At 41.9% G+C, this 16,841-nt stretch overlaps 1 protein-coding gene across 2 annotated transcripts; it reads left to right on the forward strand.

Annotated features, from left to right (window-relative positions):
• Positions 1–35: 35 nt before the first annotated feature.
• TMED8 (transmembrane p24 trafficking protein family member 8) lies at positions 36–15,925 on the forward strand (the record flags this gene model as incomplete). 2 transcript variants are annotated; one of them, XM_079972539.1, is made up of 6 exons in its annotated part: positions 36–528; positions 5,677–5,755; positions 8,707–8,836; positions 11,311–11,452; positions 12,340–12,633; positions 13,212–15,925. In XM_079972539.1, 6 exons carry the CDS (start codon positions 36–38, stop codon positions 13,427–13,429), a joined length of 1,356 nt encoding a protein of 451 aa, XP_079828665.1. In that variant the 3' UTR covers positions 13,430–15,925. The 2 variants fall into 2 exon arrangements, with proteins under 2 accessions (XP_079828665.1, XP_079828666.1); XM_079972540.1 differs by having other exon boundaries at positions 11,311–11,437.
• Between the last annotated feature and the right edge of the window lie 916 nt (positions 15,926–16,841).

A 16,841-nucleotide genomic window follows, 5' to 3' on the forward strand; every position in this document is an offset into this window, starting at 1 on the left:
CAGCCCCGAGCAGCGGCAGCAGCAACGGCGCCGCTATGGCAACGCGTCCTTCCTGGAACGGTCTCCATGGCTACCAGCGCTTCCGGGAAGTGCGCCGCCTTTCCTTTCCCCATCCCGCCCGCCAGAGAAGCCTCTGTAGCAGCCTGACGAAAGCGGCCCTTTCGAAAGCGGCCGGCTTTAGGCAGGAACTACGTAGGGCGGAGGCCCGAGAGGAGGAGGAGGAGGAGGAGGAGGAGGAGAAGGAGGCTGCGGTGGTGGTCGCGGGTGAGGGAGGGGGACGGGAGCGGCTACGATCGCCGCTCGGCTCTTTCCGGCTTTGCTCGGCTCCGCTCGACCCTCCCCGGCTGCTTTCGGGCGGCTCAGCCCTCCGCCTTCCCATGTCGGACGTGCTGGCCGCCGCCGTGGGCACCCGCTTCGAACCCTCCGCGGCCAACGGCTTGGGAGGAGGCGGCGACAGTTGCCCCGCTGGCGGGGCTGGAGACGACGAGAAGAAGCCGCGCCTCACGCCTCCGCTGCCGCCTTCCTCAGGTACTTCAGGGGCCTCCCTCGCGGCTGCGGGGTGGAGATAGCGGGGCGGGGGGCCTTCCCCCTCCCCGGGGACTGACGGAGCGCGGGAGGAGGGCCCGTGTGGCTCGCCACCTCCCTCGCTCCCTGGAAGGTCCCCTGACAGCGGCGCTGCAGGCAGAAATCCAACAGGTGCCCCTTCCCTGGGGCACGCGTGTGCGCCACCTGTTGAACTTCTGCCGCTCGGGGAGCTTCTTGGCATTCAATAAGCAAAACGAGGGGGGCGGCGAGGTCGCGACGGGAGGCGTTTACTCTGGGGGAAACCGGGTTGGGGCGCGCGGCGAGGAGCCCGGGCTGAGGCGCTGGGGGTTGGGGCTGCTCTGCTGGCGCTGCAGGTGTTCGAGGCGAGGCGTCGCGGAAGCCTGAAAAGAGTCATCCTGAGGCCGGCTGGGGGTCCTGAAAAGACAGTTGCTGGCCACCTCCTGGCCAGTAGGAAGAACAATCCATTTCTGTTTCCAGACAGACCCTCCTAGACCTCCGTTTTAAGTATATAGTCGTCCTTGGTTTGATTGATGCCTTCGAAAACTCGAGTTGCAAGTGAATCGCTCGAGGGAGTAAGAAGACCATGGGGTTTTCTTCTGAATAAATATTTGTAGGATTGGACTGTCATTGTAGTTCCCTGGTTTTTCCTAAGGAACTCAGTGCATCCTTTCCTCCCAGGGGCATCGGTTAGAAAGGACCCCTACCTTTTTTGGATTTTCACCTTTGCACACCATTTTCCATGACAACATACTGTAGTGCTTAAGCTACAAGTAATAATTAAAGTTAAGTTTACATCCATCCTTTCACTATCCTATACATCTGTAGATGTGCTAGCTCCATCCATACCAGAATTTATGCCTTGAGTGTTGGCAGATTACGCATTTTTCTGCAATCGTCGTTGCTTGGACAAGTGGTTTACTGGTTGCATAAATTGTCATCTTTTCTTTATGTTGATCAGTTGAAACCAAGGTACAAGGAAGAGTCATGCGTATTACAGAAGACCAGGGTATTAGGTGTGTTGGGGCAAGGCAGAATTGCGGCATGAAAGACTTCCTGAAGATGGGCTGCCCATATTGATGTTCTTCACAATTGTGGTATCCCAGTAGCTAGAAGTGGAACCAAAGAGCATAAACTCATTTCCATTGTAACAGAAAGATCAGCGTTAAGAATAACTGGATATCACAGAATCACTTTAATAAGGAGATCACCAAGAACTTAATCAGTACTGTGTAGAACAGTATTGAACAGGTGTCAGAACAAAATCATAATACTGCATTATATGTTTTGCAGTACCCATCAATGTTTTATTTATCACTCAAGAAATAGTGTGGTGGAGCATAATATACTGCAGTATTGCTTGTTTGGTGAGCTTGTTTGATATTCTTGTTTGCCAGGAGCTAGCCTTTAATAGCTTTCGTTCCCTTGGGTTACTGCATTGTTTAATTTTTCCCTCAGCATACCAGTTGTTTTCTAATTGGGCTAATGTAACTGTTGGTGTAACTGTTGCATCAGGTAGCAGACAGTAGTGGCATTGCCATGAACTTCTTTGCTTTCTTGTTTTATGCACCAGACACTTCACTTCTAAAATCTCAAGTGTAATAACACAGCATAGAGAGGTTTAAGTGAAAGCAATGGAAATGTGTTGTTGACTAATCATTAAAATGGAGGATCCTAGAAATCAGTGGTAGATTTAAAAGTATACACCCTGTGCACAGATTTAAGACTCTGTGCAGCTTAGCCCCCACCCCAGTTGTTGTTAATATTTATTAGTCACTTAGAAAAAGTGACTACAAACAGTAGAAATAATGAAGTCAATTACAATTAGCACAGCCAATAAATACCTTAAAAAACTGAAAATCTATACAAATAAAAGGCAGGTCTAAGCAGATCCTGCCCCAGCAAATGAGGCCACAAATACTTCAAAACCCCATTAGTATACATTGTTATCTGAGAGGATACCTTTGATCAGAATATCCCTATTTCAAATCTAGTTTCTGCCATCTGAACTCAACGGTAGACATAAGGAAGCCATAGACTTAATCTCTCATCTTCAGTTATCAGCAGGATAATTTTTGACAATTGTTTGTAAGGATCACAGCAAAATAATGTATGTGGAAGTGCTGTGTAAATGCCAAGTCCCCACCACCACTGAATAAGCAGTGCCTAATAGTTAGCTCCCACATATCAATATCAATATGCAAAGGATGTTGAGTAATAATAATAAGTGAAATATAAAAATGAAATCATCTGTTGCTATAGTATTGGGTGTCAGTGCTGGCTTTGAGACAAGCTGGTGATTCTCCTAGATGGAGATTGGAGTTCTGCACTTTTTTCTCCTGTGTTTGCAAAGCTAATGCACTTCTTTTATTCTTAAAAACACACAACTCTCACTGTGCAGCTGTGACAACCTTAAAGTAAATACCTGCTTCTGTTCTGGTTCCCTGTTATTGGTTACCTTCTATAACTGTGGGAGGAAGTCTCCCTCACCACACTTCTTTCCCCTTTATTTATTTATGGGTTAATTGTGGTGATCCTCAGAACTTCTAAGCCATTGATGGGTCTGGATTCTAAATAATTCGTTTGTTTGTTTTCAATCAAAATCCTGCACGAAAGGGAAGTCCCCAATCATATTATGCAAACAATATTGGAGCCCCCGACACCGGTACTGTACTGTAATTTCTGCTCAACAGCTTCTCTCAAAACCCTGTCAGTTGCTGCCTACACATTTTCAAGTCTTATCTTCACAGCCTTAAGAGCTAAAAATGTACATTTAAAAAAAATGAATACAAACAAAACCAGCTTGAAATTGTTAGCATGCTGAATACTGTACTTGATCCCAAAATCTATACTGGCTTAAGGAAATTGTAGAATAGCTTTACTGTATTTGTAGTACAGTACAGTGGCGCTGTGGGTTAAAGCCTCAGCGCCTAGGACTTGCCGATCGAAAGGTCGGCGGTTCGAATCCCTGCGGCGGGGTGCGCTCCCGCTGCTCGGTCCCAGCGCCTGCCAACCTAGCAGTTCGAAAGCACCTCCGGGTGCAAGTAGATAAATAGGGACCGCTTACCAGCGGGAAGGTAAACGGCGTTTCCGTGTGCGGCTCTGGCTCGCCAGAGCAGCGATGTCACGCTGGCCACGTGACCCGGAAGTGTCTCTGGACAGCGCTGGCCCCTGGCCTCTTAAGTGAGATGGGCGCACAACCCCAGAGTCTGTCAAGACTGGCCCGTACGGGCAGGGGTACCTTTACCTTTACCTTTACAGTATACTTAATTTTTTTGGAAAGATGTAAAGTTTCTGTTCATCTGAGCAGATAAGCACTAATGTAAGAGGGATCTTTTATGCTAAGCCCAGGTTAAGGAAGGAATTATTAAATTAGTTGTTGAGACTTTATCACAACAAGCAGTGCTTTTTTCTTTAAACATATTTAGGGGTACTCTCATTTTCCTACTCATATTGAAATAATGCCCCTCAATGAGGCCAAACTTTAGATTCACAAAATGTTTAGGGGTATGCATACCCCTGCGTCCCCCCACAAAAAAGCACTGACAACAAGCATTTACTTACTTCTTTGGATAGTTTTCTGAAAATCTGTAAAACTGAACAAAAGGGCAGGGCAACAAAATTACCTGTAAAATGATTTAGCAAATCACTTCCAGAACTTAAATGTTCAGAACTGGCTTTCTAAAACCGTTTTAAGAACCAGTACCCCTAGATTCCTCCTGATGACCCATAGACTCACCAAGCTGGGGCTGATGAGCTGAAGTCCAACAACAACTGCAGCTGGTGGTGTCAAGCAACTATTTTCTCTCTCTCACTCACTCATTCACACCCCCACACACCCTACCTCAGAGATGAAAATGCTGGGCTATTTTGCATGAATATATATGGATTATGAGATAATATATGTAATGCTCTGAAAGCACTATGGTAGTTCTCATTATTATTTCAGCAGTGTTCTCCATATTTTTCAAACTAATTGGTTGTCATTCTCCATACTTTCCTTTATTTCTCCAAATTGTTCTCCCGAATCTGATATTCTTTGAAAAGCTAAACATTAGAAACCCAAGAAATGGGGAAATGCAGAAAATGAGCAAGCACATTTAAATGTGATTAATCTGCAGAATTTCATTTACAGTACATATACGTATAATTTCTACCTTGTGAAAAGAAAATTGTGCATTGCCATCACCATACTGTTGTGCTTTCTTACAATTCTAAAGATAATCCACCTAGATAAAAACTCTTATGGCATTGCCTGTTCCCAGTTCCTCCATTAAATCTACAATCGGTAAACAAGGTATACCAGAGCTTTATAAACAATTATAAATTTAATTTGTCACTCCTGGTCTGGGCTTTCATGAATTTAAATAATAAAACTAATGATAGCGTGCTCCCATTGTGAGTAATCTCTACTGAAAAGCCAGTGATTAAATGAATTAAAATGTCATCCTGTTCTCCTGTTTAGAAAAGGTTATCTGTGTTCTTCTTGACTATGTTTAAGTTAGCGATGGTCCTAATTTGTTTATTAAAGTTACTCCTCATTGTCCTTCCACAGTTGTTGGTTTTCACCCAATATTAATGCATTCCCTGATTTTTTCACTACTATTTAAGAACTGAAAGGGGCAGTTTGGCAGGCATCATGATAAGTACTGATGGCCATTGCCATTTTGCTTGTCCTGTGCTGTAATGGAGAGAAGAGATGTTTATATAGCAAGTGATGCCTTAAATCTGGGGCCTGCTGTCAGGCTGCCACATCTGTATTCTGTGGCTCAGACTCTATACAATCTGGATACTGTCATAACAACTCATTGTGCTCTGCTTGTTATATGACTTTAAGGAAGCAGAGTATGTCTTTTAAGTTGTGATTGTGATATAGCCTGAAGTAGGTGTGGAATGCAATTTTTGCTGACTGTCCATTTGCTCTGAAGTCCTCAGCACTCCCTCCTACATTGTTTCAGAGAGTCCCTCAACTGCTGAAGCAGCTTTTTCAAGGAGAACAAGGGGCTGCAGGGGGAAATGAAAAATTGCCAAAACTTGCCTCCCTCCCTTTCACTCATAAGAACCTAGCACTGGATAATAGCTAGAGTTTTACAACTGCCGAAAAACCAAATATTTCTTTCTGCCCTCTTCTAGAGAATGAAGATTCAGATCAAAGACCGGAATCTACTTTCCAGGCAGCTGCCACATCTGAAAATGATGCCTTGCAGTGCAGGTAGGAAATATGTGTAATGAAGGCCTGCATTAGGTCTTACTCAGGAGCAATGAAGGAGAGTTTCTGGTGATGAAGGAGTCTAGCAATCAGCTCAGCTTTCCTTCGCAATATAAAATATATATCTGAATATCTGCCAGTTGCTTCATTTAGTAGTTTTGTTGGATATTCTGTAAGTCCTGTAAAATATCTGTAAATGACATATTGATTCTTTATTGATGGGTTTTCGAAGTGTTCAGACACTGATCTATTAATAATTGTATTATATTATAATTGTAATGCCCTATAGTTCACCATGTTTAACAAGAGAAAGAGCGGGATTCAGTGAGTTAAACTTTGCTATTATTGTGAAAGCACAATGTTATTTTTAAAAGCAAACTTAGGTAATCCTGGCATTTGAATTCTGGAGCATAGAGGAGATAGAAATCCCTGCTGCCTCTGTAATTACGTTTTCATCCAGGGATGCTGTGCAGCATCCCATTGATGCCAAATAGGCTTTTGCTTTAATCTCTAAGATAGCATGAATGCCAGGTAATTTTTTTTTCTCATTACTACCATGTTTGCTCTCTAAACTAGCAGAGGTTTAAATATTAAATGTTCTCCTGATGGAAATATGTTCTTTACTTTTAGATAATAGATTCTAATTAGATTATTCTTTAAGATTATTATTATTTTTGTTAGTTTCTCCTCCAAAATGGACCCTAAGAATGACTTTAAAAAAAACAAAAATAGGTGGGGGTGGGTAGGGAGAGAAATACAGAGAGAGGTTTTCCACTATATTTTTCTCGGAATAGACTCACTGAAACTAATGAATACAACTAAGCCAATTTATTTAAAAGGGTCTACTTTGAGTAAAACATAGTTGAGTACCATCCTATAAGATCGCCAGTAACAACTGTGACAACTTATTCCCTAAACAAGTTATAAATTAAAGCTGAGGCATGATGGAAATATTAATGAACACTGAAAGAGAGAAAAGGTTTGAAGGGTTAACTATTAAAGGCACAGTACTTATTTTCTGTCAGAAACACTGTTTCAGGTCTAAACCAGAATTTATAGTCCTCTACAACAGAATTCTGGTTCTGATCACCTCATCTATCTGATCACCTCATCTATCTCCTGAGAAATCTCTATGTGGGACAAGAAGCTACAGTTAGAACTGGATATGGAACAACTGACTGGTTCAAAATTGGGAAAGGAGTACGACAAGGCTGCATTTTGTCTCCCTGCTTATTTAACTTATATGCAGAATTCATCATGCGAAAGGCTGGGCTGGATGAATCCCTAGCCGGAATTAAGATTGCCGGAAGAAATATCAACAACCTCAGATATGCAGATGACACAACCTTGATGGCAGAAAGTGAGGAGGAATTAAAGAACCTTTTATTGAGGGTGAAAGAGGAGAGTGCAAAATATGGTCTGAAGCTCAACATCAAAAAAACGAAGATCATGGCTACTGGTCCCATCACCTCCTGGCAAATAGAAGGGGAAGAAATGGAGGCAGTGAGAGATTTTACTTTCTTGGGCTCCATGATCACTGCAGATGGTGACAGCAGCCACGAAATTAAAAGACGCCTGCTTCTTGGGAGAAGGGCAATGACAGGCCTAGACAGCATCTTGAGAAGTAGAGACATCACCTTGCCAACAAAGGTCCGTATAGTTAAAGCTATGGTTTTCCCAGTAGTGATGTATGGAAGTGAGAGCTGGACCATAAAGAAGGCTGATCGCCGAAGAATTGATGCTTTTGAATTATGGTGCTGGAGGAGACTCTTGAAAGTCCCATGGACTGCAAGAAGATCAAACCTCTCCATTCTGAAGGAAAGCAGCCCTGAGTGCTCACTGGAAGGACAGATTGTGAAGCTGAGGCTCCAATACTTTGGCCACCTCATGAGAAGAGAAGACTCCCTGGAGAAGACCCTGATGTTGGGAAAGATGGAGGGCACAAGGAGAAGGGGGCGACAGAGGACGAGATGGTTGGATAGTGTTTTCGGGGTTACCAGCATGAGTCTGGCCAAGCTGCGGGGGGCAGTGGAGGACAGGAGTGCCTGGCGTTCTCTGGTCCATGGGGTCACGAAGAGTCGGACACGACTAAACGACTAAACAACAACAACAACAACAGAATTGTTTCTATTAAAACCATCTACTCCTGGAATGGGTACCCACTCCTCTAAAAGCACTTCTAGTCCTTTTCCATGTCCTTTTCCTCCACATGAGGAAATTATACAGGTTTCTCCTGCCTGACAAATCCCTAAGCACACCTAGCTACTTCCATAGCCAGCCAGACTCTCTCTGCCAGTTAAACTGTCAAATATCAGTTGTTTTAGAGAGGGCGTGACCAAGCTTAAATAACCCCAGACTTGGTCATGTTGCCCTGCTCCCATCTTTCCAGAGGTCAGAGTAGTTAGCTGGGACAGGAACTTACTGCTGTGGTTAGTCCTGAAGGTTTGTTGGTAAGCCCTGTGTTGTTATCTGTAAAATGTATTTGCATAAGGCTTAATGTATCTTTAAAAAAAAATTATTTGCGAAAATTTCATTTATAGACATGGAGATGCTTGCATCAAGCTGTCACATTATTCTGATGTACTTTTTCTGTCTAGATGAATTAATCAGCCTGAGTACAGGGTATGATTTGCTAAAGCCAATGTTTACAAAGGATTTCAGCTATGAAGTGGTGGTTGGACGGGCTCAGCTGGGCTGTATTTCTGCTACCTAAGGGAGTACAAAGCTGCAGAATTATTCACTGTTGCATTGGCTCAGCTGAGACAGCTTTATGTGGTTGTGTCAGGAATACACACACTAAAGAAATCTTGTTTCTTTAGCATCCCTTTCTTTAGCATCCTTTAATCAATTTCCCTATTTGATTGGAGATTCATTTATTATTGTTTCACCTGCCTGAAAACATCCTGAATTTCTCTTAAAACATATTGAATTGATCTGCTGTTTTTCTTTGAGAGGCTGCAGAGTGGGTCACCTGTGAATGCAGAGGCTACAAAGGATTGTGGAAGTGCTGACGATGGTCTGAAAGAGCAATATGTAGAAGGAAAGGAAGAGATCCTAACTGATCAACATCAGCACCCAAAAGAGGTAGGGGACTGGCTTCCTAGACTGTCTGCACAGTATTATTTCTGAATGCATTCGTCTTTGTAGCACATGGGCAATACACTTTGTTAGGTTTATTTGTGATGCTGTTCGTAATACATGTGTACTTCCTGTTAACTTTATGGGGCTGTTCTTTGTATTAAAAGAACACTTCATCACATTTGTGTACTGTTAAGACATGGATACATTTTTTGGACACTTTTTACTTCTCTGGGGTCTGCAAAAATTTAAAATTGAAAAACCCTTTGATGAGGAAGAAGTGTGAAAAGACATATGTGTGGCTTTGCAACTTATGAGGGAGAGAGTGAAGCTAGACCAGTGTTTCTCAAATGGCTGGGGACCATTATGGTGCCTAAGTCTACTTTCAATAGGGCTTTGGTGCCATGTCTCATCCAGTGCCTCCTTACTCACCTGCATTGTCCCCTGGCCATGCTGTAGCCTTTTTTGTTGGAAAAATGCCAGCACCAGCAAACCAACCCTCCCATATTCTGAGTAAAGTTTGCTGGGAGATGGGGGGGGGCGTTAAAGAGAGAGAGGGAAAAGAAGTCTCCCTTCTCTGAGGCTAAAAGACCAGAGGAGGTGCTGAAAAAAATGAGAGAGAGAGAGAGGTTAATATTCTTTATAATAGCAAACTAGAAATACAAAGGAAAGGGTTAGGGTTGCACTACCATTTTGTGACTGGTGGTCTCCAGTATTTTTCAGCCCTCTCAGCTGGTTCCTAAGGGTGGAAAGTTGGAGAACGTGTGAGTTACACAATAGAACAAAGTTGCAAAGAGTGTCTAACGAATTTAGACACAGATCTGACTTGGGCATATATAAATTCTGTGAATTCCTTTGAATTGACCTCTGCTGCCTTTCGGGATATCTTCAGGAGAAGCAAAGGCTAATGAGTTAACCCGACACAAATCCGAAGCGGAGTCCCTAAGGTGGTTGGATGGTATCTTTTATAGAATCATAGAATCATAGAGTTGGAAGAGACCACAAGGGCCATCGAGTCCAACCCCCTGCCAAGCAGGAAACACCATCAGAGCACTCCTGACATATGGTTGTCAAGCCTCTGCTTAAAGACCTCCAAAGAAGGAGACTCCACCACACGCCTTGGCAGCAAATTCCACTGTTGAACAGCTCTTACTGTCAGGAAGTTCTTCCTAATGTTTAGGTGGAATCTTTTTTCTTGTAGTTTGGAACGATTGCTCCGTGTCCCCTTCTCTGGAGCAGCAGAAAACAACCTTTCTCCCTCCTCTATGTGACATCCTTTTATATATTTGAACATGGCTATCATATCACCCCTTAACCTCCTCTTCTCCAGGCTAAACATGCCCAGCTCCCTTAGCCGTTCTTCATAAGGCATCGTTTCCAGGCCTTTGACCATTTTGGTTGCCCTCCTCTGGACACGTTCCAGTTTGTCAGTGTCCTTCTTGAACTGTGATGCCCAGAGTTATGCTTCCTTCTGGCAACTCCTGCAACCAAGCTAGTGCCAAATGTATTACTTTTCTTTCTTTTGGACCATATCAGCAAAGCCAAGAGTGGGGTCCTGTCATCTGGACAGCCCAGGACCCCCATACACGCTGCCCAGGCTTGCACCCCAGAGAGGTCACTTCAGTGATGCAAATGCAGCCTTTGAATTTAGAGAGCAGAGATAAGAATATTGAGTAAGATTGTTGACATCTGTGTCTTGAGAGACAATGGAAGAGTGTGCCAAAAAAAATATATCTCTGCCAGAGTTCTTTCTATCTGTTGATGAGTAGCTGTGGTGTTTAATATAGTACTTAGAACTTTAGAAAAAGGTCAAAGTATTTTGTCATTTTTTAGCACTTGGTTTCTTTATTCTCTGCTGTTTTCCTAACAGTAAGGCTATGAGACTACAGATGCAAATGTTGGTCTGTGCTTCATGCATTTTAAAATGAACTGAAATAGATGTCTCTTAATGGCAAAGTTGTATTGGCCTAATTATTGCAATGAATGCACTTTGACATGATTTCATTTCAGGAGAATTTCTGTATGCCCAACCTGTCTTCCACTGAAGAGCTCCAAGGATGAGGTCAGGGCAATTTTGGCAGTGTTTACTAGTATTGTCAGATTTTAACCTGGGGAATATGTCTTTATACACTGTAACAGCCAGTGCACCTGCTTCCTAGTTTTGCTACTGGTCTCTTGCCCAACATATCACTTTTGTGCTACTATTTTTGTACTTTACATTTGCTCCAGGAGAAGAGGGTGGGTGGTATGATCACTAGTGTAGTTATGTAGAGGGAGGCACAGTAAATGTATCATGTCTTAAAAGATATATGCAGTCTCCTGGTAATCTAGTTCCTACACTTAAGAAATCTCCATGGTTTTCGGTATGTGACCTAGAAATTGTGCATCAACAGGTAAAATTTAGTAATTAAATGCAAATAAACGTAGTAATTTCAAAAATATATGGTGTGACTCTAAGGAAGTCTGTGTCCTCTGCATAGGAGGCTGTAGTGCGGATGACAAAGTATCCTGACCCACAAGGACCAGGTGATATAGTCATGATACAGTCTGAATACACAGGAGCAGTAGATGTTCTTACAGCAGAGCTGGAAACTACAGATTTACTGGGTGAGCAGAAGAAAGGTAAGATTTAAGACTACATCACTGTCTCGGGGTATTATTTATTAGTGGCCAGAGTTCTGGACAAATCCCAAATGTAATATTGATACTCTGGTATGATAAATCTTCAAACATGAAATTGATTTATAAGTTTAGAAAAATAGGAGACTGGGATAGTAGACTATGTCTGCTCTTATTTTGTTTTTAATTTATTTATTTTAATTCAGTGGTGTTTGAGTTCAATTGAAAGGCAGTTTATTTATTCAGCCCTGGAGCAAGGTTCTCAATGCTATATTTCTCTGGGCGTGGTCCCCCCCCCAGACTAGAAACAGCCCATTTGGCATAGCAGATCAACTATATTAGGATAGTGTTGACAATTAAACACATTGTCACTAATCCCCATGAGAAGCTTTTCTATGTGAAACTAAATGCATACTAAGTCTGGGTGTATAGTTTGTTTAAATATGAGATAGATTGCTTTTGTCAGTGACATTAAAAGACTAGTGTCAATCATCCCAAGGTAAAGTTGGGTTGAGATGAAGAGGAAGAAAAATAGTTATCTGCAGTTTCAAAGAGCTCTACCAGCATAAAGGTGGAGGAGAACTATTATTTCTTTTTGAATTTTTTGAAAGTTGGCAACCATATGAGCAGAATTCACCATTGCATCAGTGGGGTTCAGTTTGCACAATGAGACTCTCCTTTCTTCTTCTTTCCTTTATGTACCCAGGGGATTTCTCAATTCTTCAGAGCACATACTGAGAATGCCTGGGGGACTGCAGGAAGGTGGAGTCCCATCGCACAAGCAAAATCTATTCTGCTTGTTCGCAGTGTTGATTTAGAATGTACAATGAAATTAAAGACTATGCCCTCTGTTGATTACAAGCTAGTAATACTTTCCTTGTTTCTTTCAGCTCGTCCTCCACCTCTAATTCCCCCCACTACTTGGACAAGCGCCAAGATAAGGGAGTTCAAAACAAAGATGACAAAGGAGAAGAATGCCCGAATGGTAGTGAAACGGGGTGAGGTGTTAACAGTCCGGGTGCCAACTCACCCTGATGGGAAGCGTGTCTGCTGGGAGTTTGCCACAGAAGATTATGACATTGGCTTTGGAGTCTATTTTGATTGGACTTCTGTTACTAGCACTGCAATTACTGTGCAAGTTAGTGAATCAAGTGATGAAGATGATGATGATGAAGAGTTTGAAGGTCAGTGCAGAACTGGGCAAGAGTCATGATTGTTGCCTTAATATCAGCATGCTGTGATCCAGCTCCGAGGTTACAGGGAACCAGGCAGAGGGCCTTCTTGGTGGTTATGATCACCCTGTGGAATGCCCTCCCATCAGATGTCAAGGAAATAAACTTCTATCTGACTTTTAGAAGTCAGGGAGGTTTTTTGTGTTTTAATATTTTGTTGGGAGCCGTCCAGAGTGGCTGGGACAACCCAGTCAGATGGATGGCATATAAATAATAATAAAAATTACATTATGTAATATACAACACACAAGAGAAAAGGGACATGGAGGGAAGAGGAATTATGACTGTCATGCCTCATAAAATAAAAAACATAAAACACATACTGAACATCAACATAAATTATAATCAACATCGAGATTAAAAAAGAAAATCTGTAGAACTTCATTGTCATCAGCAGACACTTAACTTAGAAAGCCATGGTCCACTGCAAAGCATAATGTTTTTTTCTTGTGATCTTCCTTAGTCAGTCTGATGACACTTTTTAGTCTTTGCTTTGTTCACCGATGCTTTGTGTGTTTCTTTATTCTCAGGACCTATTCCAGTTGGTGATGTGGAAAGAGGCTCCAGAAGCTATTTGCGAACCCATTATGGGGAGATCATGCCTGTCTACCGAAGGGATAGCCACCGGGAAGTGCAAGTAGGCAGCCACGATTATCCAGGCGAGGGCATCTACTTGCTCAAATTTGACAATTCTTACTCACTCCTACGCAACAAGATTCTCTTCTTCCATGTCTATTATACCAGCTAGAGCAGTTAATGAGATTTGGAGTGGGTGGGCCATAAGACACCAAAGCAAGCTGCCTGTCATGACTAGTATCTTCTAACAGGCACACACTTGATGGCTGAATCTCTATGCTTATGTATGGATGACTTCCTTCAACCCTTCCTCACTGTTAAAGTGATGCACGTGATTATTGGCAGCTCGTTTGTTTTATGCAGACACCAATCTGAGAGCTTAGTTACAGAAAGCAAATCACTGGACCAGGTTCAGGTGTCTGCTTTTACTTTCTATTGCATTTCCATGAACTGAAGTTGAAATATGCCTTTTCTTTTGAGGTAAATATATTATCACCTTCTACTCCTCTATCTGCAAATAATCACTGGGATCAGCTGCCAAAGCAGCCTGTAGAAACTGCATTGTTACTATGCTGCGGTGCACTGCCATTTGCTTGGTCTCTGGGAAGCTTCTGAAATGGCACGTATGTATGCCATCCAGGCCATTGCCAGCCTGTCTTCTCTCTTCTAGTTCCGTGCAAATGTAGCTAGTTTATTGTAAGGCAAAATTGGTGTGTATTTGCTGGTATAGATACCTGGATTTCACAGCTTGCCTGAAAGAATTTTAAGTTACATGTATTTTCTCTCAGAAAGGGCACAAAATGGAAGAAGGAAGAAGGAAGCATAAACCAAATAATTCTAGTCAAGCAATTCACAAAACAAAGATTCTTCCTCCTCCAGACCTTTTGGGGCTAATGTTATTTTCACTGGTTGACTTTTTGCCTGAATTCAGTGTAGCTTAAGATAGGCGTGTCAAACCCAAAATGGGCTGGTGTGTCAATTTATTCCAACAAGTGGATTCATTAAAAAAAAAAGTCACTTTCACTGGAAGCAAATTATGATAATGTAGTTTGCATATGATAATTTAGTTATGCTTGTTCATATTTGCTGTGCCGTGCCTGTGCACTCCACCAATAAGCACTCCAAGCTGCAAGAAGGCCATTGTGCACAGTCATACGAGTACACAGCATCCCTTTCCATCTCAGTGATGGAAAACTGAGCCATGCAGTAGCATTTATTGGCAAATGAGGTCCTTTATTCTGGGCATCAACGTCTTAGCCCTCATGATAGTGTGTAGTGTTCTATAATGCACATAAGGGATTTTCCTCAGCCTTATTTTTGACACCTCTAGTTTAATATCTCAGGTGTTAGTTGGTAAGAGAGCCTCTTTCCTTGCATTCAGGCTTCGGAGGCCATTGCCAGTCTTTAATACAGCATAAGCGGCACAGATAACTGTTATATTTCAGAGGAGTGGCAGTCGCATCACCTATCGTTCACAGCTCAGGTTTTATAGGGTATATATGTGTAGGTCACATAGTCCTTTCTGCAGCAAAGGACTAATACATGTATTTATCAGGATTTCAGAAGCAACTCTGGAGTATGCCTTTTAAAACAGCGGCTGCTGATGTTTATCTCTTGTGTTTGCTTGGCTCTTTGCATGATTTCAGCAAACAGTTATAGTATGAAGGATACACACACATTTTGGAGACCTTTTGAGGAAATGCCCTTGATCATATATACAGCTATCTTTTGCTGATAGTTTAGTGCTAGGAGGTGCAATGCCAAAGAATCTATCTTCCAAACAGACATGATGGTTCTCCAACTATGCCATATTAAGTACTTTGCCAAGGAAGGAAAAGTTGCAAAGCAAATAAGGTAGCAAGAGTCTATTGGTTCCATTGAACTTTTTTTTTTAAAAAAAGTTAAAGACTTGGAGTGAAAACCTAAGTCTTTTAATTGTTGGTAGTGAGGCCTGGCAAACAAGGGCTCCTGCTAACTTTTAAAGTGGAAGTCAGGTGTAGCTGCTCCTAGGCATTTTGTTTTTATTTGCGGTGAGAATGGAGAAATTAGTGGCTGATTCCAGGCCAATAAGTGAGAAGCACAGAGTTTGCAAAGCACAGGACTTGCAAGAAGCAAACTTTGGGCTTATCTTTCTGCAAATCAATTGGAGGGGAAGAGAATGAGAGGCAATCCAGTAGCAACGCAGATTGATTATTTGGCTTAAAGGACAGTATGTGTATTTATTTTTCTATAAATATCCTGAACAGCAGCTGCTGTATTTTTGAAAAGCCAGAAACCGGAGCTCCCTTTGTCTCACGATTGCACAGCCCATGGTTAGCTTTAAAGACTCTCTTCCCTCTGAATGTTTTTAAACACTGTTGTTCGTTATTGTTCAAAGCATTTTCCCTGTGAAAGTTAATTTCTTGACTTCCCACATTTTACAGAACACACAGAGTCTGCTAAATATGTCCAATACAAGGGCTCTTATTTTGGTATAGACAGGTAAAATGATAGGTATTTGCCTTACCTAGGGTTCTGCTTGAAGAGCAGACTATAAAGACAGATTGTGTGAATCAAGTACCGTATGCAAGTTTGAGTTAAGTTTGTTTGTTACAGAGTTCTCTGCTTTTTGTCACACAAGTAATATGAAAATCTCTGTTCAGCACAATAAATTTGTCTTTGTTCTTTAGCCCATGCCTGCTAGAGGTGTGTTTGCTCATGTTAATTGCTACTGAAGTTGTACTGCATGTTCTACCTATAAATATATGAGGCAGTGTCTCCTTCCTGGCTAGAAATAGTTCACTTTGGGAAAGAGAACAGAATTTGAAATTAAGAGTTAATAACCTAAACTGCAGTAGATTCAAATTGAGCAAAGGCCTTACATGTTCTCCTCTCTACAGTCTGTTTAATAACACATTGGTTTCAGTGCTGCTCTTGTTGATTAAATCAGTTTAAAATTGGTCTTTTGCCAACACACTTTGGCCACATACAAATGTACTTTTTGAAACCATGTTTGAAGATAAATACACACACACCACATGCCTTTCCAAATACTGACGGGAACTGTTCAGCTATAGAGATGCAGCCAGGGCACAATGTGTGTATGGTTGTCCTATTTTCACATCATGAAATCTGGATCTCTTTCTTGGATCACAGACCTAAAATCCCTAGAGAACTGTCATCTTGGCACCTAAAGAGTTATGTGGGAGATAGCCAGGGAAAATGCACATACTTGTCTGGGATTGATACATGTAATTTTTAAAGCATTTTTTGAGATGGAATGGAAAACTAGTTTCAGGCATTAGGACAGATCAGCTATGATTTCAGATCAGGGGCCAAAGGGATTGAAATTTTCTAAAATAATTGTGAAGACCTCATCAATATAGTGTAACAATGCACTTGAAGTACTTTGATCCCTGCTCCATTTGTTCTGTGTGATGTTTTTGAAGCAACTGAATACTTCAGCAATTTGTTGTTGCTTCAAATTGAGAGAATATTTTATAATCATCATCAATCTTCCCTTATGTGCTTTATTTTTACTTCAGCACTTTCGTAGGCAAGTGTAGAATTGGCATGACTGAATTAAATTTAAAAATTTGTAGCTC

Source organism: Podarcis cretensis (assembly GCF_951804945.1).
Source record: "Podarcis cretensis genome assembly, chromosome: 1".
Lineage (NCBI taxonomy): Eukaryota > Metazoa > Chordata > Lepidosauria > Squamata > Lacertidae > Podarcis > Podarcis cretensis.